This window comes from Choristoneura fumiferana, chromosome 30, assembly GCF_025370935.1.
Source record: "Choristoneura fumiferana chromosome 30, NRCan_CFum_1, whole genome shotgun sequence".
Lineage (NCBI taxonomy): Eukaryota > Metazoa > Arthropoda > Insecta > Lepidoptera > Tortricidae > Choristoneura > Choristoneura fumiferana.
The window spans coordinates 9,731,040-9,757,038 of record NC_133501.1 but is presented as its reverse complement, the minus strand read 5'-3'; the positions used below and the strand labels follow the sequence as shown (position 1 = coordinate 9,757,038).

Here is a 25,999-nt window from a genome sequence, read left to right as displayed (position 1 = left end):
AAGGGCAAAGATATCGACACGGCCAAAGTTACAAAAATATGTATACACGACTTTATGCACTTAATATTAAGGCCGTGTATACATATTTTTTCAACTTTGCCGTGTCGATATCTTTGCCCTTGACTGTACATAGGTAACCGGATAGGTGCATGATGATTTGATTTTTAAACTGATCTATAAAATTAAAATTACTGCACGCAATAATTACGAAGTTAATGAACCAAACAGTTTAATCATCATTTTATAGGTCTCAAAACCACTGCTGCTTGTAAATCAGATTAAATCGTATATTTGTCACGTTTATACATTATTCCTTAAAAAAAGCATTTAGGATTTGTTATGATATTATTCTACATAATACTGTGTAAGTATCTTCCTCAGTTCATATTTTATTTATTTATTTCAGACTTAGAAACATTAACTTAGAAACTTTGAAAAACTTTGGACATTTTCATTGCAAAGTTCAATAGTTCAAAATCGTCTGAACCTAATAACTTAGCTAATATATCTTTATTAATTTAGCGGTCGAATAAAAAGGCCAAGAGCGTGTCGGGCAAGCCCAAGATAGGGTTCCGGGCCGTTACGAAAAAATCAAGCTATTACTTTAGTATTTGCTTATTACTGAATTACTTAAATAAAGTAAAAAATATATAGTTTAGTTCAGTTTAGTTTATTTATTCATTCAATACATCATTACATTATAATTTACATAAATGTCAGTTATAAGAATTTGTATTGAAATCGTCAAAGGTAATAAAAAGATTAGTAATCATTATAAAAAATAAAATTCTAAGCATGTCATTATGTGAATGAAGACAATTAACATTATGCTGAGTGGGTCCCAATTTATACTATTCGATGTTTTTTTTTAAATTATTATTTAAATCTCTCTCTCTCTCTCTCTCTCTCTGGCCCATAAACTATCTCTATGCCAAAAATCACGTCGATCGGTCGCTCCGTTTCGACGTGAAAGACGGACAAACATACAAACACGCACATTCGCATTCATAACATTAGTATGGATTAGTGGCAGGAGTCGTCAGTAACTCTAAAGAAGCTGAGGTCGTCAAGCCAGCGCTGCCCGCTACTTGTGCCCTTAGATCCTGCGGCACAGCAAATCAAGGATCCTCAGGTACATCAGGACTTTCGACAGTCACCATCCCCTAATTTTAGTTTAATTTTGTCTCTAGACAGATTTTGCTCTTGAAGTCTCTTTTAGAACCTTGTCACGCTTATCACAATAAAATTAGTAAGTAAGCTAGTAAGAAATCAAGATAAATACGAACTTTTCCAAGCAAATACGACTACTAAACATTATTAACTAGATGTTTATCTACCATTTTTCGTAAAAAAGTACTTATTACCTATTAAAAATTACTAAATATTTTTAACTATTTTTTTTAAGGTGGGAATGTAGGAGCTCCAAAAATCGTCAAAAATCAACGAGTAATTGAAACCAGTATTGGTAACTTGCTAATTTTCAGTTGCAAGTAAGTATAATGGCAATTTTTTTTATTCGAGACACAAACAATAAGTAAAACAACACAATAACAAAAAATAAAAAGGGTAAAATAGAAAATATACTTCGTATGAACTATGTTGTGTGCCCGAAATGGTCCCCGGCCGCCTCAGCATAAATCCTATTAAACTAGCTTTCGATCAAAGAAAACCGTGTAAAAGGATACAACATCCCTCTTTCTGCGCCGGGGGTTAAAAAATTGGTAAAATAATCAATCTTTACAGTAATTCCTATTTGACAACCAGTTACGTACCGATAGTCGACTAATAAATTTTTACACCCCAAAGTCAATAGTAAAATATGGAATCTTCTTTTATTATTTGTTTAAGATTCTTGATCTAAGCCTATGTATTAAATGAGCTACAAATGAGTGACATTTTCATATCCATTTATTATTTAGTTTCAAATATCAAAATGAAAGATGGACGGCTGTACATACGATGTGTATACTAAACCTAATGAGGGCTATCGCGTATGAATTCGCCGCTAGAGGCGCTAGTGTAGCGTGAGGTCGGGTTTATTTATAATTAGAATAATTTTGTGAATATTTTGCATTACTTGAAATTAATTATGGCAATCATGCGTTACGGGGCAATGAATGTCTGTGTTTTGAGACAGTTTGGTCTTTCGGAAACTTTTGTCCTCCTTTTTTCCGAACAAAACGGGACTGCGGAACAGTGTGGTTGCTCGATATTTGATACGGTTTTAAGTTGTATTAAATATGATTCTAATCTAAACTTTGTTTTCACGCCCGTATAACAGACTTGGAAAGCCTCACTTAAAAACCTCACGCAACAGTGGCGCCATCTAGAAAGACAAAAAACGATAGCCCTCATTGAGAGAGCGCGGTAATACGAATAAGTAACTATTGTTTGTCAAACCGAGTTGTTGAGGAATTTTCTGTGTATCTTGAAAAATACGATATCAGCGCCTTGAATTATCAATTAGACGCCCCTTTTACCCACCACCCATGCCACTATGCCACCACAATGTCCCCCTGGTGGGTATACGGGTATTTTTTTTTACCCGTTGTCCTACCGTGACCTAACATGAATTATGACGTCAAATGATTAGACAATCAAATAAAGTCCATACTAAATTTAATTAAATCTAGAATGAAATAGAATTTAACAGTTTTCACAGAGTAAACCTGTTTTTTTCTTCTCAGTTTTTAAGGCAGTCGGGTTTTTCGTTTTTTTTACTGATGATGGAACGAGATTGACAGATGCCTGGCTGGCTGCGGTTTCAAGGTCGATGCAGGCTGCTTCCAACCGAAGCAACTGGAGATCTATGCGGAAGGCCTATGTCCAACAGTGGACGTCCTACGGCTAATAATTAACAGTCACAAATATCGTAAACCACCGATCGAAAATGATCTCAATTTCAAATACGAATTATGACTGTCATTTTTTACAGACTATGCAATGATTCACCAGCCGCAAAAATAAAATGGAAATTCAAAAGCATACAGTCAAAGAAATATGTAAACATTAAACCGCCTGCTGTAGAAGATCATTTTGTTATTAATAAATTTATCATAGTGTCAGTTTCGAAAAAGGACGTTGGATCTTACAAGTGTATCGCTACAAACGAAGCAGGACAAGATGAACATATTTTTAAAGTCAAAATTAAAGGTAATTTGTTTTTTTTCCTACTTAAGTAAAATGAGACTTTAAAGTAGCGCAGATAACGTGGGAATTTCATAGAAACCTACAAAATACGCGGACATTACGACCTTCAGAAGTTCTATAACTTATTCAATCTTAGTAACAACACGCGTCTGCGAGGCCATCAATTTAAAGTATCTACAGTATGAACGATCTCACAACAATCCTCCCAGAAAATTCTTTTATGTAACAGAGTGGTCAAGACATGGATCAAACTACCAGAACATGTAGTCTCAGCACTGAATGTGAACCAATTTAAGAACCAGCTAGACCAACACATTAGCAGTACAAATAATACTTGCCCAAAGAACAGCTAGATACAGGCACCTATCAGTTACCTCCAACTGCCTGCCTGATAATTTAAATAATAATAAAACTGACCAGCAATTGACCTCTATCTCGCCATGAAAAGTGCAGATGACGGCCAAAGGTCTCACCAGTTCAGTTAAAGCCTATTCGCTTGGCTTTAGCCCTATGTTGTATTATCCGGAAATACAGACGGAAGTGAAGTTTATTACCTTAGCTGTTCGCATTATACAGTGTGTTACCGGGAGGTTGAAGTAACGCATTCCTGTAACGTAACCATGACATTAATTTAATTCACTAACTAAAATTCAAACTTTGTTAACTTTCTAACAAAATTATAATTGCCAGCAAAGTACAGCAAAGTAAATTGACAAGTAAATGTAAATGACAGCCGACGATACTTTGATTATTACTAAGTAAGTCTAATCGTAAGTCAAGTCTTGTCAATTTACTTTGCTGTACATTGCTGGCAATTATTTTTGTTAGAAAGTTAACAAAGTGAGAATTTTAGTTTATTCATTATATTATGTCATAGTTAAGTTACAGAAATACGTTACTTTATCCTCCCTTAAGAAAAGCCTGGCAGCCGGTAACACACTGTAAAAGATGAAGCAACCGCTTCGCGCGGGCCAATGGATCATTAACTATAGTAGTGCCACGAGAGTTGAAGTGAATGATTACACACAGCTACATGAAGAACTGGTTGTATAAAAGGAGAATGAATGAAAGGAATGAGAGAATGTCAAAATCCCGCTGTCATTATATTACATGAATGAATATGTGTGACCTCAACACTGGTGGCACTACCTGTACTGGAATGCAGATTGAGTGCAAGTATAGTCAACAAAAGTACATACAACTTATTAAAATGTATTTAAAAAAAAAAACTAATATTGTTTTAAGCTGACACTATAGCAGCAATATGAAATGAAATTGTAGAATATTTTTTGACGAATGAATCGTTTATTCACAGAATATATTATGGCATAACATAAATAAAGTAAAATTATTACTAAAAGTAAATGAAAAGCACCTAACTCATAATTAAATAAACTATAACTATACTTCACTAAAACTTGAACTTAACTAAAGCCGTGGTGGCCTAGTGGTTTGACCTATCGCCTCTCAAGCAGAGGGTCGTGGGTTCAAACCCCGGCTCGCACCTCTGAGTTTTTCGAAATTCATATGCGGAATTACATTTTAAATTTACCACGAGCTTTGCGGTGAAGGAAAACATCGTGAGGAAACCTACCTGCGAAGCAATTCAATGGTGTGCGTGAAGTTCCCAATCCGCACTGGGCCCGCGTGGGAACTATGGCCCAAGCCCTCTTGTTCTGAGAGGAGGCTTGTGCCCAGCAGTGGGACGTATATAGGCTGGGATGAACCTATACTTCGTTTTTTTTAGCATTAGAAAAAGGGTAAACAATGTTGACGAATATTTTTATTGAAAAACGTTTTATAAAAAACAGTAACTATTACTTATGATACCAAAAGAATGTAAATGATCATAATATCCTTGCTAATTGTTACATATTTGCTGTGATTTATTTCATTTCAAGAACGCTTACCTTCTTTTTAATGCTAAAAAAAACGAAGTATAGAAAAAAAAATTATCCCATCGCAGCATGGACCCAAATATGCTGGCAACATACCGGGTGTGCCCTGAAATACGAGCAAAAAATTAAAACAAAACAACATTAGTTCAGCGACTTTTAAAAATAATGGAGTCTTTTAATTTTCCTTTTTACTTAAAAATTAAATACTGCTATCAATGTACGCCATCCTTGAACACAACTGACGTCGCCTGTCATTTTGCTTTACATTTCTTCTTCGAATAAACTTAAAAATGTAATGACAATTAAAAAACTAATTATTTTTAAAAGTCGCTGAACTAATGTTGACCATTTTGAGTTATATGGTCTGTTTTAATTATTTGCTCACATTACAGGCCACACCCGGTATGTATACCTAGTACGTAAAGATATTTGACATTTGTAATTTAATAACAATAATTATTATGATTTTAGCTCCTGCCACTGAACCACCTCAAATAGACAAGACGTTTCGCATGTTTCGGGCTACAGCAAAATATCCCTTTGCGCTGAATTGCAAGTACGTAACCAACAGCGAAGTTACGGTCTAAAGAAACCCTTGTTCTTCTTACGTAACCATCTTACATAACCATCACTGGTAGGGGATCAAAATTAATTTCGTTGCCTTGTCACAACTCTGTCACGAAATGAGGGCTAAATTACGTTCCGTGGACAGAATCTTGGGATTGTGAAGCTCAATCCAGTGGTTTGGTCCTGACTCCAACAAATGCACGGCTATGGCTGACTTATTTACCTGGCGATTTTTAACAGCTGCAATATGCCGCGTGTGTGTGCGTATGAAAAAAAATGAAAAATATTTATTGTTGTATGTGTGATAAGTCTTGACATTCCTGTTCCTGAAGTTCCTCTTACAGTCTAAGCATGATACGATGTAATGGATAGAGACCTTTAACATGCTAACAAAAAAACATTAAGGGGCTGTTTCACCATCCATTGATTAGTGTTAACTGACGGTTAAATAAGATGCCGTCTCCGTCTTTTCGAACAAAACAAATAGAGACGGCATCACATTTAACCGTCAGTTAACACTAATCAATGGATGGTGAAACAGCCCCTAAATCTCTTTTTACAGAATTGTTGGCGGTCATCCAGCGACAAAAATAACATGGCAATACAGAAAAAGACAGAACGCACAGTATAAAAAATTAAAACAAAAAGGAGAAGTTTTAATGTTTAAATCAGCACAAATATCTGACACCGGCTATTACAGATGCGTAGCTGTAAACGAGGCTGGGACCGATTCACACGTCATGAGATTGTATGTAAAAGGTACAAAAAATGGAACCGACTTCAAAAACCTTGATAATAATGATTTTTTTTATAGTTTTTAGTGATTTGTTGTCAAAATGCATCTCACAACGATTCCATTAAGCTCAAACACAGCTTAGTTATATCATTTTAAAACGGAGTACCGGTACCTACGGTGTTCTTTATCCAGGGCCCAATTGCATAATAAAGTACAAGCTAATAGTATTAGTGAATTTCAATACAAAATCGCTAATAATATTAGCTTGTACTTTGTTATGCAATCGGGCCCTGGTCGCGTTTACCAAATGATACTTTCTGAATGTAAATACTTGATTTAATGTTAAAAATGCCAAAATCGCTATAGGTGTGCTTTAAAAATTCAAGGGTTGCCCTCGATTTCTCTAAGATCCCATCATCAGATCCTGATTTGGTGTCAAAAGTACCACCTCGGAAGTATGTCTTTTAGAATTAAAAAAGAATTTTGAAAACCGCCCCTAAATTGGCGGAGTTATCGAGTAACAAAAATACAAAAAAAAAAACATACACTCGAATTGAAAACCTCCTTTTTTGAAGTCGGTTAAAAATGAGCTAAGCTGAGCGAGGATGTGGAACGTTGTGATTGTTAGCGCCAGGCAGCTGAGCAGTGACAGAATGACGTGTAGGTAGTAGGTAGTGGGCTCTTTCCAAGTAACCGAGCCGAGTCGCTCGCGCTACTGGCTGCTACTAGTCACATTCCTCGCAACATATTACACGCAACACATTTCTCCCAATACATTGTTCGCAACGCATTCGTGGCAACACATTCCTGGCAACACATTCCTCGCAACACATTCCTCGCAACACATTTCTCCCAATACATTCTTCGCAACACATTCGTGGCAACACTCCTTGCAACACATTCCTCGCAACACATTCCTCCCAATACATTCTTCACAATACATTCCTCGCAACACATTCCTCGCAACACATTCCTCGCAACACATTCCTCGCAACACATTCCTCGCAACACATTCCTCGCAACACATTCCTCCCAATACATTCTTCACAATACATTTCTCGCAACACATTCCTCGCAACACATTCCTCGCAACACATTCCTCGCACGGAACACATTCTTCGCAACACATTCCTCGCAACAAATTTCTTGCAACACAATCCTCGCAACAAATTCCTCGCGATACATTCCTCGCAACACATTCGTCGCAACACTCCTTGCAACACATTCCTCGCAACACAATCCTCGCAACACATTCCTCGCGATACATTCCTCGCAACACATTCCTCGCAACACATTCCTCGCAATAAATTTCTCGCAACACACTCCTCGCAACACTCCTCGTTACACTTCTTGCAACACACTCCTCGCAACACTCTCGCAACACACCTCGCAACACTCCTGGAAACACTCTTCGCAACACTCCTCGCAACACTCCTCGCAACACATTCCTTGCAACACATTCCTTGCAACACGTTCCTCGCAACTCTCCTCGCAACACTCCTTGCAACACATTCCTCGCACGCACATCTCTGGTGAAAACGCGGCCTAAACCTAGGCTGGCGACCCAATGTGTAAATGGGCGTTTACCTTTACTTGTCCGAATTTAATTTGCCCGAATTTCACTTGCCATACCAACGTTTGCCATAAAATATATATAACCGTGCTGTTTTCAGGATTTTTTTAAAATGTAATCATATAGAATGCAGTGGTTAGGTTAGGTTAGTTTAATATCAATGGCAAATGAAAACGCTAGAAAACGATACATTCGGGCATATGAAGTTCGGGCAAACGATAGAGAACCGTAAATGGGTCATAAACAGTAAGACAGCCTAGACCTTTAGTTTCCTTAATTACAGTATACTATAAATGGTAACAAATCATGGTCATGTTTAAAATGGTAACAAGTAACTTTTCGCTGAATTTTGATGAATATTTCAGAAACATTGAAACGATCAAGGATTGAAGGCACGGGAGACGAATTAATTCAAAAATCTAGTGAGTATTACATGAGTATTATTGAAATAACAATTCAATCAAAATAATAGTGTCGTTTTGTCAGGACAGTTTTCTGTAAAAATGGCCGATTATTCTGATACAGTTTTTTAGCTATCCGGTATAAATACAGTATCTCTAAAAAATAATTGGAAAAGACTTAAAAACTAGCGCTCGAATACTAACTAGCGCCCAGGTAATTATTAAAACTAAAATGTAAAAAATCTTTAGCTTCCAAATTTAGCACATTCATGGATAAAATATTTATCTATCTTCTAAAACTAAACTAGATTAATGTATTTTAAACATGAAACTATCGTGAGACTCACTCATATTAAATGATATTGTAACGGATAACTCACGCCTTAAATCGAGTTTAGCTCGACATATTTCGGGCTATTTCGTAGCCGTTCTTCACCGGAGCTACGCGCCACCATTCTGCTCGCGCGAAACATGTCGAGCTAAACTCGATTTAAGACGTGAGTTATCCGTTATTGTAACTTAACCATTTAATATAATGTATTTTATACAGAAATGTAAATGTTTAGATAGTTTAATGGGGGAATTTCAATATTTAAGACACCAATTGATGTTGTTTTGTTTACATTTAATTAATTACCAGATAATTTATCCTATCAAAACCTTGATTCCAGAGCTCCGCCCGCCAATGAAAAGAAATAAGCAACGAAAACCGAGAAAAGGATGGAGTTCCACTGACAGCGAAAGTGACAGTGACAGTTCCAGCGATAGCAACAGTACGTACAGACCGATTCACAAGAACTGGCACGAATGGATTGAACGAAAGTAATGTCACTTAGACATTTTTGTTGGAAAATGACAGATTCATGACATTTTCATATTTGTGTGAAGTGTTTTCTTAGGTACACAGATACTTTCATTCACTCATTCAATCCATTCGTGCCAGCTCTTGTGAGTCGACCTATACTGGCGACTATAGCGAACGTAGGGTACCTATTTTCCTACGAATAATTTTAAGTCAGACAGCGTAACTCAGAACAATTACACACAAAAAGTGGTCATACTTTAAGCCAAAACGACTTGTGAATCAAATACAAATTAAAAATAATGGAGTCTTATTTTTTTTTCTTTTTAACTAACATAGATCATTCTTTTTAAACTGAACAACATTATTTCAGCGACTTTTCCGTCGTACAGTCACCAGCATTAATATCTGCCACAGCGGAGCGTGCAAAAATATGTGACACGTCCTTCCGGCCCTAGAAATAGAGTCGTATCAGATATTTATGCACGCTTGTTGTGTCAGATATTGGTGCTGGTGACTGTACACAATACGAAATCCTTAGAAAAATACTTATTACTTAATTTTTTGCAATGGCTACGGAACCCTATCTTGGGCGTGTCCGACACACTCTTGGCCGGTTTTACTTATTATAATTAACCAACAATGATTAATTTGTTAAGGGAATGCACTGAACTTGCCTGGAAAAGGTGCTTTAGAACTATAATTTTTGCTCATGGCTTAGGATTAGTAACCATCCTGTTTTTTTTTTCAGAAAGACACCGAGGGAAGATGCCCAATAAGAAACGAAACAGACGACCGTCAAAAAGAGACAGTAGCAGTAGCTCTAGTGACAGTGACGGTATGTAATGGTAATGTACTAGGTAGTTTTCAATGATTTTGACAACGTCAAATCTGAGTCATCATCATCATCATCATCAGCCCGAAGACGTCCACTGCTGGACAAAGGCCTCCCCCTTAGAACGCCACAATGAACGACAACTTGCCACTTGCATCCACCGGTTTCCCGCTACTCTCACGATGTCGTCAGTCCACCTGGTGGGAGGCCTGCCAACGCTTCGTCTTCCGGTTCGTGGTCGCCACTCGAGGACTTTTCTTCCCCAACGGTTATCTGTTCTTCGAGCGATGTGGCCTGCCCATTGCCACTTCAATTTGCATATTTTTCCAGCTATGTCAGTGACTTTAGTTCTTCGACGAATTTCCGTATTCCGGATTCTATCGCGCAAAGAAACTCTGAGTAGGTACAATCTGTAGGGAAAATCTGAGTAGGTACTTTAATCTACAGAACTTTTCATGTAACAGACAGGGTGAGGAAACGATTGGTCCTTGGTCAAACGCAAAAAAAACGGAAGTTTTCAAGTCGACGCGTATATTCATTTTTTTTTTATTTATGACCACGCATAACTTTTTACAAAGTAGTCCGATTTTCATAATTATTTTTTTATTGGAAAGCGTATACCCCAAGGTTAAATTTGGAAAAAAAAATCTTCCCTAAGGGTAGGAAAACAGGGGATGATTGATTGATCAGTCACTGATTGTACTGTATAAGCACGCATAACTTTTGACAGAGTAGTCCGATTTTGATAATTCTTTTTGTAGTGGATAGGGTAGCTACTGGTATGGAATTGGTGTGTACCTACTATATAAATTGCGAAAAAAAAAATACCCCAACGGTGGGAAAAAAGTATAAAATAAAAAAAATAACAAAAAAATTAAACCGCCGAAGAAAGTGAAAAGCAAAATATAAAGAAACCTTTTTTTTATTTAACCTTAATCTAGGTACCTATATTAGTCTACGTCACCTACATAATAAGTATATACTGGGCTTCAATCACTCCAAAAAAGGTTTATTATTTTTTGCGTTTCAGTTTTTTCGGGGGTTTAATTTTTTTTTTGTCATTACTAATTGAAATTAACTAACATTAGGTACTTAATTGAAGTTTAATTGTTTGCTTTAGAACTTAATGCACTGAACTTGCCTACAAATGCTGTTTTAGAACTATAATCACAGCCATATATCGAGATACACAAAAAAAGCGATTTAAACTGTATGAGAACCTAGCGTGTCGAATTTTTCGTGCCTACGATGACGATATATGGTCTGTGACTATAATTTTTGATCATTGCTTTGAGTAATCCTGATATTTTTTTACAGAAGGACACCGAGGGAAGATGCCCAATAAAAAACGTAACAGACGACCGCCAAAAAGAGACAGTAGCAGTAGCTCCAGTGACAGTGGTGGTATGTTATGTACTAGTTTTCTAACGTAATTTAGCATACTTATGTAAAATAATCTGGTAGTGACATTCTGGTAGTCCAGCCAGGATCGTCTCCGCAGGACGGAACTCTTCAATGGTTAATGGCATCGACTTGAAATTTGGTATGCAAATGTAGTTTGGGTGACAATGCAAGTATAGTCAACAAAAAGTACAGTCAGCAGAAAAAGCACTTTTTTTTTTCAGAAAGACACCGAGGAAAGATGCCCAATAAGAAACGTAACAGACGACCGCCAAAAAGAGACAGTAGCAGTAGCTCCAGTGACAGTGACGGTATGTTATGTACTAGTTTTCGTTTAAGAATAAGAATGGTTTTATGTTGATTAGTACATTGTGTCTTAAGGGCGGTAAATAAGGAATTACGAACGAGAGTCTATTAGAAGTCGAAGACTGAGGGCTTTAATGAGTCGATGTGCGTAATTCTAGTACCGCCCGTGCGACATACAATGTTTTTCATCACATTTGCGAGTAAAATTGCATATTTGTAAAAGAAAAACTAAAATGTTTTCAAAAATTGCTGATACTGCTGATTGCGCTCTTGGCAGCGCCTTTTTTTATTTGAAAGCAGGTTTTCTACTATACTTTAGAAAATACAACATTGTACTTTAGTTTCTTGTTAACCTTAGCGGTCCCCCGACAACGACGACGCTTAGATAAAAGAACATTACTAGGTACTTGTACTAAATTAACTTAGGGTAATTTTGTGGGAAATCAGCATAGTCCTCGCGGGATAGGGATAAACTAATTCTTCGCAGATGAAGTCGCGGGCAACAGCTAGGTAGTGCATAATTATTTTTTGCTTTTTAGTTGTCTTTTTGGCGGCGTTTTTTTCGGGCGTTTTTTTTATTATTTTTGCTGCGTTTTTTTATGTCGGGGTTTTTTAAATTTTTATTTTTGTACCCACTGCATGTATATGTACTTATATGTTTATTGTTTTGTTTAGCAGTATTATTGTACTCGTATTAGTTGTTCAAAAATAAATATTTTATTTTCTATTCTATCTGTATCCTATTTTTAACCCCCGACGCAAAAAGAGGGGTGTTATAAGTTTGACCGCTAAGTGTGTCTGTGTGAACCGATTTGAATGCGGTTTTTTCACTTGAAAGCAGGTTTTCTGGCGATGGTTCTTGGAGACGTTTTATCAAAATCGGTTCACCCGTTTTTGAGATATTGAAGTTTGAAGTGAAAATGTCGGGGTTTTCCAACTCTTTGTTGCTTAGGTTATTTTTTGTACAATAATGAGTTTACATTGACTATATATTGTTACCTGTTTATTGTATTTTCTTTTTCAGATATATCCCGAATGAAGATGCCCATTAAACCACCACAAAGAAACAGTAACAGTATGTATAAGTTTCCTTTTAATACGGTATTTGACTATTTTGTATATGTTTTATAAATTAAAACTACACAATGCCTGTTATCGAATAGAGAAACAATTTTTAAGCTACCTTTACAAATAACAAAGTTATGAGGGTTTGAAATTCAAGATTAGACAGAGAAAGACATACTGGCATGTGACGTCACACGCCAGTACCGCCATACTTGCTGCATAGAGAAAAGCGTTTGAGAAAGAGACACGTATATAGATTTTTCAAAAATTCACTATAAATCCAATTTTCAACCGATTTAAGTTTTCTCTTCGCTAAACACTGTCTGTATATCTATATTTTCATAATAATATTAAGATACGGCAAATTCAGGAGTTGTTAAATACTGTATTGGCACGGAGATTCTAGCGCTAGAATGTGTTTTGTCTTGTCATGATCCAATAAACCAATAATAGCCAAAAGACGAAGCGTTGGCAGGTCTCCCGCTAGGTGCACGATGACGTGGGAGTTGCGGGCAACCGGTGGATGCAAGTGGCGAGTTGTTGTTCATTGTGGCATTCTAAGATCTTTGTTCAGCAATGGACGTCTTTCGGCTGAAGAGGAAGACAATGATGATATATACAGAAACACATGAATACTTAAACATAAAGCTCTATATTATGAAATTACGCAAAAACTTTTTTATCTTTAATTGACTATGTGTTTATACTTTTTTTTTCTTAAATTGACTAGCTTTGATTTACGAATACTTAGTGAAAAAATATTTTACTCTATTCATTCTTAATATTTTAGCACCTGGGCGACCAAGCTTTGCTCGGGTTAAAACTCGACAATAATCGTTTTCCCAGAGATATATGACCAAGCTAGATCAATTTGTCATCCCCAAAAACCCCCACATACCACATGGAAATTGTTGGAGCCGTTTCCGAGATCCCCGAAATATATGTATACAAATTGCTCGTCTAAAGGTATTAGATACAGAAACACATGAGATTTTTTTTTTTTTTTTTTTTTTCAACTGGATGGCAAACGAGCAAGTGGGTCTCCTGATGGTAAGAGATCGCCACCGCCCATAAACACCTGCAACACCAGGGGGATTACAGATGCGTTGCCAACCTAGAGGCCTAAGATGGGATACCTCAAGTGCCAGTAATTTCACCGGCTGTCTTACTCTCCACGCCGAAACACAACAGTGCAAGCACTGTTGTTTCACGGCAGGATTAGCGAGCAAGATGGTGGTAGCAATCCGGGCGGACCTTGCACAAGGTCCTACCACCTGCAAAAGCTGAGATGAGTATACTTAAACATAAAGCATATCTATATTACGCAAAAACTTGGTTTTTGTTTCTTAAAATTGACTATGTGTAATGAATGAGCTTGTTTTACGAATAGCGAAAAATTAGCTCAAATTTTTTTCGGAGAGAGATCTGATGATAAACAACAACTTCACAAAGTTTCAAGCTGCGGAAACGAATAGTTATCGAGAAAAATAGTAGATTTTAGAAGAAGAGCATAAAACGAGCCATTTTACCCAAGACGTTCATATAGCCACCCGAGCCGGTACGGCGAGTGTGGATAGACACGTCGAGGGGAAAATGGGTTTAATGCTCGAGTTTTAAACTCTGCTTTTCACTTAGATTGCGAGGAAATTAAATAGCATCAGTTAACAATTATTCACTTTCTATGTACTTTTTATTTTTTATGCATTATTAAAAATTATTATTTTTTAATTTTATTGTTTTATGTTGATTGATTTGATTGATTTTTAGTTTTATATAAATTAAAAATTATAAAAAAAATACGTAGAAACTTTTTTGTTTGTGGCTGTTCACATTGGTCTTAGCTGATTACCTTGGTCTTAGACGAAGATTTTATTTTATGCACTAGAGCATAAAAAGTCATTTTATGTCGCCTAGATACAGCATAAAAACGAACTTTACCTATGGCGTTTTTGACATTTTTAGAATTAAGATAAGCATTTAGATTCAGAAACTAACATTTGGTAAACTGGACCTGATGAAGATGACCAATGAAACTCGTCAAAGCTAAGTAATGCTCGCTCGTCTATAAACGATCATGATTAATATACCTAGATAAGCGACTAAGAAAAAGCTTTTAAGTTAATGATTCTTTCGAACTGATCTGATGCTGAAGCCGGAAGGTAGGCAACGGAACTGTTATAAAACAACGTAACTAAGCCGTCTTTGGGCTTAATGGAATCGTTGTGAGATGTACTTTGGCTAAGAATCAGTAAAAAGTGAGAAATAAAGAAAATTTTTAACAAAAGTAAAACCGACTCCAAAAAAATAAAAAAATAACAAAAAATGGAACCGACTACAAAAACCTTCAAAATATTTTTCTAGTTACCTACTACCTCGAAGTCGGTAACTCAGCACGACCCAGCAGGAGGGATTGAAACCCATATAGTATGTAGGTGAGCTAGACGACTATTGTTCCACTACTGCTGGATCGTGCTGAGGCACCGACTTCGACCTAGTAGGTACCTAGAAAAATATTTTCAAGGTTTTTCTAGTCGGTTTCATTTTTTGATATTTTTTTATTTTTCATACAAATATATGCCCCGACCGGGGATGGAACCCGGGACCTCAAGCTTCGTAGTTTCGTAGTCAGGTTCTCTAACCACTATCTGGTCGTCCAAACATAAAAGCATGCCTACTTATTTTATTACATTAAACACTTTGGTGCTTCATATAGAAATATCCGTTTAAAAAAAAGGATCCCCTCTTCTTCTTCCATCAAATCTTAAGCTCAGGGTTCACCACCGAACACAGTGGTACATTTTTAAATTTCATTACACACTCATTGAACCTAAGATTTGAATATTATAAAAATACCCCATAAGTACTAATCCCAATTTTTAAAGTAACACCTAAAGTTTAAGTAACATTGTTAATATTTTTAAGCCGACTTAATCATAAGATGTATGGCTTATAAAATAAATGAGATTAAAAAAAAAGGATCCCGAAATCGAAAAATGATCTGAGTAAACTTACAATGTTTTTAAAAGAGATAAGAAAGGTGTCTATGATATCACACACTATGAGTTAAGATGAGATTTAAAAATCATCCCCACCTTACGTGTATGGGGTTACCCTAAAAACAAGTCGGTTTAGCAGTTTAACCGTTTAAGGGTAACAGACAGAGAGTCACTTCCGTATTTATAATTTTAGTAATAAATAAATTGTATATTTTTTTCAGAAAAATGGGGAGTGATAATACCCACTAATCAAAGTGGATCATCATCAGAAAGAGAAAGTGATAGTAGTGGCACTACAAGTGACAGTGACGGTATGTTAGACTTCGTTTTTGTCCGCTGTCCTTGCTTTTGCACTTGTTTCACTTTTTTTAATTGTATATGAGGTGTTCTGTGGTGCCGTGTGGTGTCGGTCGAGAATTACACCAGCCCCTCTCTTCCCGTGGGTGTCGTAAGAGGCGACTAAGGGATAAACCGGAGGATGGGCAGCAGCGTCCTCCGTGAACTATCGGGTATAACTGCGGTCGCCAACGCCTGCCAAGCGTGGCGACTAAGGCATTTTCCCCCCAAGGTACAAAATATGTCCAGCAGTGGACGTCTTTCGGCTGACATGATGAGGTGTTCTACAGGGAGTCTCTGACCATTTTAGTTTAAATCCAAGGTTCGATTCTACTCGCATAACTGAGCTTCTTTTCTTCTGCAACTTTGTAACGTATAACGTTAATTCTTAAAATCGAGAATGAAATAATTGTCGAATAGCTAGTAAATATTTATTAAAACATATAAAATCTAGAACTAGGAATCAAATAACAAAAGAAAACTATGGGGGATTCGAAGATGGCGGATGTAGACAATATCTAATTTTGCTAGTTCTGTTTCTTTGGCTAGTTGAAGTATAATTTTGATAGTGTTTTATGCGGCGATAAACCTTAACAGTGAACAGTGATCCCAAAATTCTATATTGCTCTCGTGTCTAACATTTTTTAATGCGCAAGTTGTCTCCGCGTGGTTTCTGGAATTTTACTATCAAGTTGCAAAAACTACAATCACCGTCCAACGTGCCTCTCAAAGAGAGTTTACCTTGACACTGGCGAAATTGTCCTATTAATTAGGACAGAAAAGCCATATTTTAAAAGAGAAGAAGAAGAAGAAGACTATGGGTCCTTGCTTTGCTTCTAAGCAAAAAAAAACTTTAAAAAAGAGCAAAAATCTCGCGGTTATTTAAAAAGAAGTTGTAGTTTTTAACCGACTTCAAAAAAGGAGGAGGTTCTATGTTTGTATTTTTTTTGTATCTTGTATTCGTGCTGGTAAATAAACAAATTATATTTCTTGCAGAAGGATTCAGAGTGGAAATACCCACTAATCAAACTGAGGAATCACCATCAGAAAGAGACAGTGATAGCAGCGCCGCTACAAGCGACAGTGACGGTATTTACAGTCTCCGTTTTTAAGGTTCCGTAGCCAAAATGGGAAAAACGGAACCCTTATAGTTTTGCCATGTCTGTCTGTCTGTCTGTCCATCCTTATGAATGTCAAAATATATATATAATAGATTTACAATGTTGTTTAAAGATTACAAGTAGGTATTTAGCACAGCTACATTTTTTAACACAACACAGTAGATTCGCTATTTGGAGTAAGTGGTCTGGTCGCCTATGCGGATCGGATTCATTTCCAATTTTCCAAATATCCCTGTCCATGATATATAATCATTAATTTTATAATACGCTTTAGATATTAATGTATTCTTGACAATAGTTTTAAAGTTTGTATCTGTTTGATCGGTTATATTTTTTGAATTTTATTGTTGTATATTCGATTTAGTTCCATTTTTATTGTGTTCGTACAAAACTATTTTCGACAATTATGATCTTTGAAATAGCATGCATGCATAGTAGGTAAAGGCTGATCAGAATTATAAAAAACCTCGCCATATTTCGGAAAACCAATAGAACTAATTTCTTGCACTGGTAACACTAAATTCAAATGTCTATCACTGTCAAAGTTTAACGTTGTTTGCGCGTGGTATTTTAAAGTGCTATTTTAGTTTTTGTGCGTTAAAATGCCGAAGATTATCCATAGCCTTAGAAGGATAATAATTCACAATGTAAGTATTTGTCGTAGAAAAAGTCTGAGGGATTAGAAAATATTCCTTTAAATAACATCACCGACACCGTTGTCAATATGACTGGTAGGTATCGTATGCTAAGTGTAAAGAATGTTGCAATATATATAATACGTAGAAGTGCTGCCCTCGCGTCAGTTTTTTATATTCCTGGTCAGCCTTTACTCTCTATCTATTCCATCCTTTACATAGATGTTCTTCATGTTCATGAGAAACAAATAGTAAACTGTTTTAACAGTATATAATATAACTTTGCGCTTTTGTGACAGTTTAGTTGGCGCTAGTGTCGTAAAGTCAGTTTGACAGCTTTGACATTTGCGTCGCGTTTGTGATTGGTTGAATAATTAAACGATCGAATCGCAGCAAGATTAACGTAGCTTCAAACGGACCTCTCAATACACTAACGCCATCTAGCGTAATACCAATGCCACCTGTCCGGGTATCGTTACTAACGTCATTGCACTTTTTATTTCAGAATTTCTGAAGGATGAGAAGAAACAAAGTCAGTCTGGCCTAAGATTTAATGTCAGCAGTGGTGAATGTAATGTCACAGTGAATCATTATTATTAACAAGTTTGTAACTCCCACCCGCAACTTCATTCGCGTAACCCATAAGACTCGTGTCTCCGAGCTATGTCGATGACTTTATAGTTCTTCGGCTATTTTCCGTATTGTGAACTCTATCGCGCAAAGGAACTACGAGAATAGCTCTCTCTATGTCTCGTTGCGTGACTTTGGGCTTATCCAAGAGACCAACTTATAATTTTTAAGAAATAAACTAGGTAATTAATAAAAAAATAATATCAATTATGATTAGACAATCACAAGCCGCCCAAACCACACTCAAACGGACTTCTCGTCCTCGATATTATTATAGAAGAAAACCCTCAGTCAAATATAATATGCTTTGAATTTCACATAGGGCAAGAGTCCGCGACAGCGGAATTAGCAAATATTTTTGGTCAGGTGTCTTTCAAACATAGTTTAAAGGTGTCTGGTAGCGCACCCCACAAAGTATCGGGCAATGATGGAAGTGATTTCGAAGCATACCAACCAAAATTATATAAAATTTGATTTTTAAAATATAATGGATATGAAGTGAACTTTTATATACGTTTAATACAGTCAAACAGGCTAGTACTCGTAACCTGTCACTATTTGTACTGTTTTTGTCAAACCTAAAATTACTAAAAGTGGCTCCGAAGCGGTAATGTTTCGTGTGCTCTGCCTACCCCATTTGAGAATACATGGGTGATGTTTGTGTGTGTTTGTTTAATACATTGTCACCTACCTAAGCCACCGATAAACAAATTTCATAGTTGCTTAACCGGGCAGCCTTTATACAATAACAAAGGTCTGGTTGTCGCGGGCTCTTGATCTATAGTAAAGAAAAAAAGAAAATGTTTATTCGGCATATAATCAAATTAACACACTTAGTACTTTGTAGACTCCGTCGCCTGATGAAAATGTATTTTTTTGCAGTTTTTCGGATAAAAAAACAAAAAAGGGGGGGTGAAATATTACACGATGAAAATGACCCATCGTGTCCGACAACGCGACCTCGTAAGTAATAACGATGTATATATACATAATAATAATAATTTATCCAAATATGTTGTTATGAAAAAGGGATTCAGCCAGCATTCATCGGGCTACGGAAGTTGACTCGGCGTTGATATTTTGTGGATTATAGTTGGTGTGCGAATTTCTTATATAGCCGGACGCCATATCGTATTGGATGAAGACAAAAATTTACTGGGTTAAAACTATTATCTTACTTAAAGAAAATAATTACTTGGATTTAAACAGTATTCCTGAGACTATGCATATTCTTGGTCAAAGAATTCCTTTTTTCCGTGTGTTCTTGAAGTGTCGCATAAAAAGGGCATACACAGAACTTTATAACATAATTTAAATAAGCTTTAAAGTAAAAGTAAAACACACTAAATCAGTTATCATACAGATAGTTCAACTCAGTTGTGCGCGCGGCCCTATGTGTGCGTGCGCTTGTAAATATACAACTTTCATTATGTCGCGGCAGTCGTCAATTCAAGATTCAAAATGTCCCATCGCTAAGTTACAAGTGCGTGCGTCTACTAAGACTATACTACGTTTTTTTAGCATTAGAAATAAGGTAAACAATCTTGATGAGTCATTTTATTGAAAAACGTTGTCTCACCGCCAGCGAGGAAACGATTGGCTATCGACTATTTTCTCGCTCAAGAAACGAACAAAAGATATAAGATCCTGTGTGAGTAAAAGAGACACATATATTAATAGTTGATCGCTGGCTGTTCACACTGTCGGCGAGAGCTATAAAACTCGCTGAGCTATAGATACTCGCTCAGCGATGTCAGCTTGGCGGCCGCCCCGCACGAGCGAGTCGAGTGGAGCGAGTAATCGCCCGTCGCACTCGAACACTCGCTTACAGCCGAGCGACAAAACTACACTCGCTTCTCGCTGCTCGCCCACTCGTTTATAGTTACTCGCTCTACTCGCTTCTCGCTCATCGTCGGCGGTGGGACAAGTGCCTTATGATACAAAAATAATGTAAATGAAATTGTTCAATAAAAGGACACCAAGCTAATGCTAAAAAAATGAAGTATATATATAAGGCGAATATAAAAGACATAATGTACTTAAGAACATTTCAATTTTTGTTACATGTAACCTTATGTCACGAAATTAAGGTGTTATTTCGAGTGCGCGCGATTGGCGGTTATAACAATACAAAATAAGACCATCGCTTTCGGTCATAGGCATAGGCAAGATTATTTTAAACAATACTATACCTACCTTGAGTCATTATTGTCTAAATCGATGGGTATTCTAAATCGATTATATACCTAGAAAGATTTTGAACCTAAGCGCCTATGTACTCGCTTTGGAGCGTTTCATTTTTCAACGAGGATAACCATCATAAAATATAGTTATAACCAGAACCAATTGTATTTTCTTTATTTATTTTCTTATTATGAGAGGGGAGGGAACGAGCACGAGCCTATGAGTACCAACAACTCAAGAAGTCACTGGTCCGTGTGTGTGTTTGTATGTTTGTTCGTCATTCACGCCGAAACGGAGCGACGGATCGCCGTGATTTTTGACATAGAGATAGTTTATGGGCCAGAGAGTGACATAGCCTACTTTTTATCCCGGAAAAATGCACAGTTCCCGAGGGAACAGCGCGATATAACCGCATTCCACAAGCAAAAGCTAGCACTATAAATAAAAATGAATCGCTGAAATGTGCATACGCAGAACTTCAGAACGATGGCAGAAAATTTGATGATTATTTTTTAACTAATAAAAGTACCTTAGCCTAACCCTTTTTAATCTAAACTAAAGGGTTCTACACGATAGTCCTGAAATATTAATAAATAAATATCAAGGAAATACACCTAAATAAGCTAGCTTTTGCCCGCGGCTTAGCCCGCGTGGAATTCGGTTATCGCGCGCTGTTCCCTCGGGAACTTTACTGTGCATTTTTTCGGGATAAAAAGTAGCCTATGTCGCGACCCGTCGCTCCGTTTCTACGAGAAAGACGGATAAATATGCAAATACACTTTCGCATTTATAATATTAGTATAGTATGGATAAAACAGTTTACAGTTACAAAAAAAAAAATCTTCGTCCATATGAAACAGCTGGGAAATGAATGAGGATCCCCTTTTTTGTTTAAAAAAAAAATTAATGACAAACATTTTTTTCTAGCGAATCCAATTAAACCACCAGTTATAGATAAAACGATAACGAGAGTTAAATCAGCGGTTGGCTTCCCAACAGCTTTTGATTGCAAGTAAGTTACATACTTAACTCCTTTGCTCAAAAAAGTAAACAGCAGGGCTACTACGAACGAAACTCGAAATTTGAAGTTCGTGTCATGCGGTCCCTCTGACACTTATACTGTTTAACACGAGAGCGAGAGGGACGGTACGATACGAACTTCGAGTTTCGTAGTAGCCTTGCAGGATGGCAGCGAGTAGGGATCGCATCGCTCGCATGCGACCTACTGTTGGGCTACTACGAAACTCGAAGTTCGTGTCGTGCGATCCCTCTGACACTTATACTATTTAATACGATAGCGAGAGGGACGGTACAATACGAACTTCGAGTTTCGAGTTTCGTAGTAGCCCAGCTGTAGTTGTTCGTGCGACATTGTTGCCACCTCAGATATTTTTTTACCCTAACGCTACGTGCAAGTACCCTAAATTAGGCACTATTTGTTTTCTCTAAAAATTTTATTTAAATTAAAACAGCAAATAAATGTAATTTATCAATAAACTAATAGCTAAACTACTACACCGTTTCAAAACATTCTTGGAACGCACCCATAATAGTCTTGGCTTCTATGTCATCTGCAGTAATTTTTTTCTTGAAATCGTACATTGCATTCGAAAACTTTTACCCTAGAAAATACCCTAAATAATTTTTTACCCTAAGCTTGTAAAACTACCTTGATTTTAGGGTAAAATACCCTAAGGTGGGGACATTGCGTGCGATGTAGGGCCTTCGCCACCAGGCCTGGTTTGCACGGAGCGGGTGGCCGCCTGTTGAACAACAGTATGAGCAGCTCTACGCGCGTCTCGTGCATAGGATGTTACGTGCACCCGCGCCCGCAGGCGTGCGCCCGCGCAGTGCACCCGCACCAGTCAGCGTAGGCCCTGAAAGCGCAAAACACACACAGAGGGTCTACTCTAAAATTCGAAAATCGAAGTTCGTATCGTCCCTTTTACTCTCGTATTAAATAGTATTAAGTGTCAGAGGAAAACGGACTTCGATTTTCGAATTTCGTAGTAGCCCCGCAGGACGGCAGCAGGTCGGGTTGAGTGCGGCGGGCTGTATATGAACAACATCACACCGCGGCGCCCGCGCACGACCTATCCGTACCAGTCATTTGTGTGTTTTGTGTCGACCTGCACCGGTACTGTGTGTGTTTTGCGCTTAAGTTATCCGGATCTATTCGTGGTCAATTGCAAATGTAATTACGGACATGAATTTCGAAACACGCACATGTGCGAACTGGGATTGAAACCCACTACCCTCTGCTTGAGAGGCTATAAGTCAAACCTTAGGCCACCACGGCTGTGACAAATATGTTATGCTTATTATTATTATGGCACTTAGATGTTATGCACAATTATGCTATGCCAAATCTTAGGACAATTAATGTTATACGAAATCCTTATTTACACACATAACAATAAATTTGAAGCGGGATTGTTAAATGTGACAAATATAATTATTTATTATTCTTGTAGAGTGATTGCGGGGGATCCTCGCGTCACAATACAATGGATGTTCCAGAAAGAACAGGCAAATGATCGAATTAAGGATTTACACCATAACAGAACACCGTATATGATCACATCCGTGCAGCCAGAAGACGCAGGGTTTTATATATGCCACGCTGAAAACGGCGGTGGCACCGATTCGCACAGAATTAAGCTGTTTGTCACAGGTAATTGACCAATAGCCTGCGACAGCTAGACCTGCGTTATATTATAAAGACTGAGTTTTTCTTATATAATGGTACTAACACAGTGCCCCTAGTGTAAGTTTGCGGTTACAAAATACGTCTCGATCGCGTTCGCGTTAAAATCTCACATTGTATGGAAGCACAAACATCGCATACGTTCCGCTAGAGGCGCTGTTCGTGTTTCCATACAAAATGAGATTTTAACGCGAACGCGATCGAGACGTATTTTGTAACCGAAAACTTACACTAAGGGTACAGGTAAGAACGCTCCCCAACTATGAGGTTTGGATATTGAGCGCTTGAATAAGCAAGCGCTATAATAGGAATAGAATCTATCCAATGTACAGATATTATAGCAGTAAAATGTCTCTGTGTTGATTTTGTATGCCGATAGATGTCGCTGTACTGAAATTTATATAATACTGAATCGCGCTGGCGGGATTTTTTCTGGCTTTATAAATAATAGGGTTATTAAATATTAAGTACCGGCTTTAATATTTGCCACCTCCTACCGACCCTTGAAATAGGGTCGTGTCAAAATTAAATATTTATGCACGATTTGTTGTGTCAGATTATGCCTTATATAGTTTAAGACCTCGAAGCTGTCATGGTCGTAGGTCCTACGCTAGTTGACGCGGAACAATAGTATGAGCAGCGCTAACTGCCTGCAGGATGCGCCCGCGCAGTGCACTTAGTTTGCGTAGACCCTTAATGCATATCGTATTAAAATTTCAGATTTCATGAATAAACCAGTGCCCGGACGAGGCAACGCAACAGGTAAACTAATAATACTACTAAGGCTAACATAAGATAAAAAAATAAGACTATTATTTCTATGACATTATCCTATTATTATTTCTAGGACATTAGCCTATTATTATTTCTAGGACATTAGCTTATTATTATTTTTAGGACATTAGCCTATTATTATTTCTAGGACATTAGCCCATTACTATTTCTAGGGCATTATCCTACTATTATTTCTAGGAAATTAGCCTATTATTATTTGTAGGACATTAGCCTATTATTATTTCTTTCTAGGACATTAGCCTAATATTATTTCTTGGACATTAGCCTATTATTATTTCTAGGACATTAGCCCATTGTATTTTCAAGGGCATTAGCCTATATTATTATTTATAGGACATTAGCCTATTATTATTTCTAGGACATTATTCTATATTATTATTTCTAGGACAATAGCCTATTATTATTTGAAGGACATTACCCTATTATTATTTCTAGGACATTAGCCTTATTATATTGTTTCTTTATTTGCAGATGCTTTCGAAAGTCCAATACAAAGAGGTGACCCACCAAACTGTTTACTAGCTAAGAACCCTCCAAATAGCAATAAACCAGCCAGAAAAAACGATTAACTTTAATTTAATTTAAAACCTGTGAAATGTTACAAAATAAATACATAATTTAAGTAGTAAAAAAAGTAATTTTATTTGAATTAGTCCCATTTCTAATGAATCAATCAATCGTATTTTTATTTCAGACCGAGGGTTAATTAAAGCATACTTAGGTACATTATTATTATTTTTTCAATAGGTAACTAAGTAATTTCACTAAGTTTCATTATAATGCGTTCCAAAGGGGTATGGCGGCCAGCATCATGGGAACCCTGCCACAGGCAGATCTTAGACGGGGTTTTTTTTATAATTTTTATAGGTGTTTTTTTTTGCAGGTGGTAGGACCTTGTGCAAGGTCCGCCCGGATTTGCTACCACCATCTTGCTCGCTAATCCTGCCGTGAAGCAGCAGTGCTTGCACTGTTGTGTTTCGGCGTGGAGAGTAAGACAGCCGGTGAAATTACTGGCACTTGAGGTATTCCATCGTAGGCCTCTAGGTTGGCAACGCATCTGCAATACTCCTGGTGTTACAGATGTTTATGGGCGGTGGTAATCTCTTACCATCAGGAGACCCACTTGCTCGTTTGTCATCCAGTCGATTAAAAAAAAATAAAAAAATAACATGTAAATATATCTAGTTAAGGTATCTTAGGTTAGTTCTTTTTGTCGTCTTATTCTAACTGTTAATTTCATGTGTTTTATGTTACTTTATTTATAGTTGTTATATAAAAATTAAATAGCATTATAATTAACTTGCATAACATTAAAACGCATAATCGTTGAAGTAACATAATAACAATACCTAATGTAATACCTTTTACAAATATGTACATGACTTTACGATTAAATAAATAAATAAATAGATAATAAAACCGCATAATAATGAATACGCCTAATGTTAATAACCATAACTCTTTTAGGCATAACTTTATAGTATTCATATGCGTTTTCGAATGAGGAAATTTTATCGTATGCTTAGTACAATTATGCAAATTTATTGTTATGTATACTTACTAATTTATATTATGCGTTCTAATGTGTTTTAGTAGGTAATTTTAGTATATAGGCACACTTCAATAACTTTTAAATGATATTTTTCAATCATAATTATAATATTGGCTAGTATTTAAATTTAGGTGATTTCAGAACTGACACAATACCCAGCGAAAATTAGCAATGTATGTACACAGTTTTTAGAGATCCGCAAGGAAAACTTAATGAAACCTTATCCAATCACTTCGTTTTCTATCAAGCTATGACACTTAGTTCAGTCAGCAGTACAGTTAGCAGGAGAAACTAATGAGTTAAGTAATG

General features: G+C 36.8%; 1 protein-coding gene across 5 annotated transcripts; it reads left to right on the top strand.

Moving 5' to 3' along the window:
• The first annotated feature begins 255 nt into the window (after window positions 1-255).
• LOC141444780 (uncharacterized) lies at window positions 256-24,762 on the top strand. Of its 5 annotated transcripts, none has more exons than XM_074110419.1 (20): window positions 256-364; window positions 1,028-1,132; window positions 1,406-1,490; window positions 2,936-3,153; window positions 5,520-5,604; window positions 6,178-6,374; window positions 8,290-8,346; window positions 8,997-9,098; window positions 9,879-9,965; window positions 11,283-11,366; window positions 11,588-11,674; window positions 12,694-12,744; window positions 15,952-16,041; window positions 17,063-17,155; window positions 18,328-18,393; window positions 19,335-19,415; window positions 21,564-21,648; window positions 23,111-23,310; window positions 24,064-24,105; window positions 24,610-24,762. In XM_074110419.1, the coding sequence occupies exons 1-20, from the start codon at window positions 340-342 to the stop codon at window positions 24,705-24,707; spliced, it is 1,938 nt and encodes a 645-aa protein (XP_073966520.1). In that variant the 5' UTR covers window positions 256-339; the 3' UTR covers window positions 24,708-24,762. The 5 variants fall into 5 exon arrangements, with proteins under 5 accessions (XP_073966520.1, XP_073966519.1, XP_073966518.1 ...); XM_074110418.1 differs by having other exon boundaries at window positions 11,280-11,366; window positions 17,066-17,155; XM_074110417.1 differs by having other exon boundaries at window positions 11,280-11,366.
• The last annotated feature ends 1,237 nt before the right edge of the window (window positions 24,763-25,999 follow it).

Excerpts from the sequence above, each read along its gene's own strand:
- LOC141444780 (XM_074110417.1), top strand. The coding sequence starts at position 340 with ATGATATTATTCTACATAATACTGT. Across the intron at positions 12,745-15,951 it reads ACCACAAAGAAACAGTAACA|AAAAATGGGGAGTGATAATA; the intron begins GTATGTATAAGT and ends TATTTTTTTCAG. Across the intron at positions 23,311-24,063 it reads AATTAAGCTGTTTGTCACAG|ATTTCATGAATAAACCAGTG; the intron begins GTAATTGACCAA and ends TTAAAATTTCAG.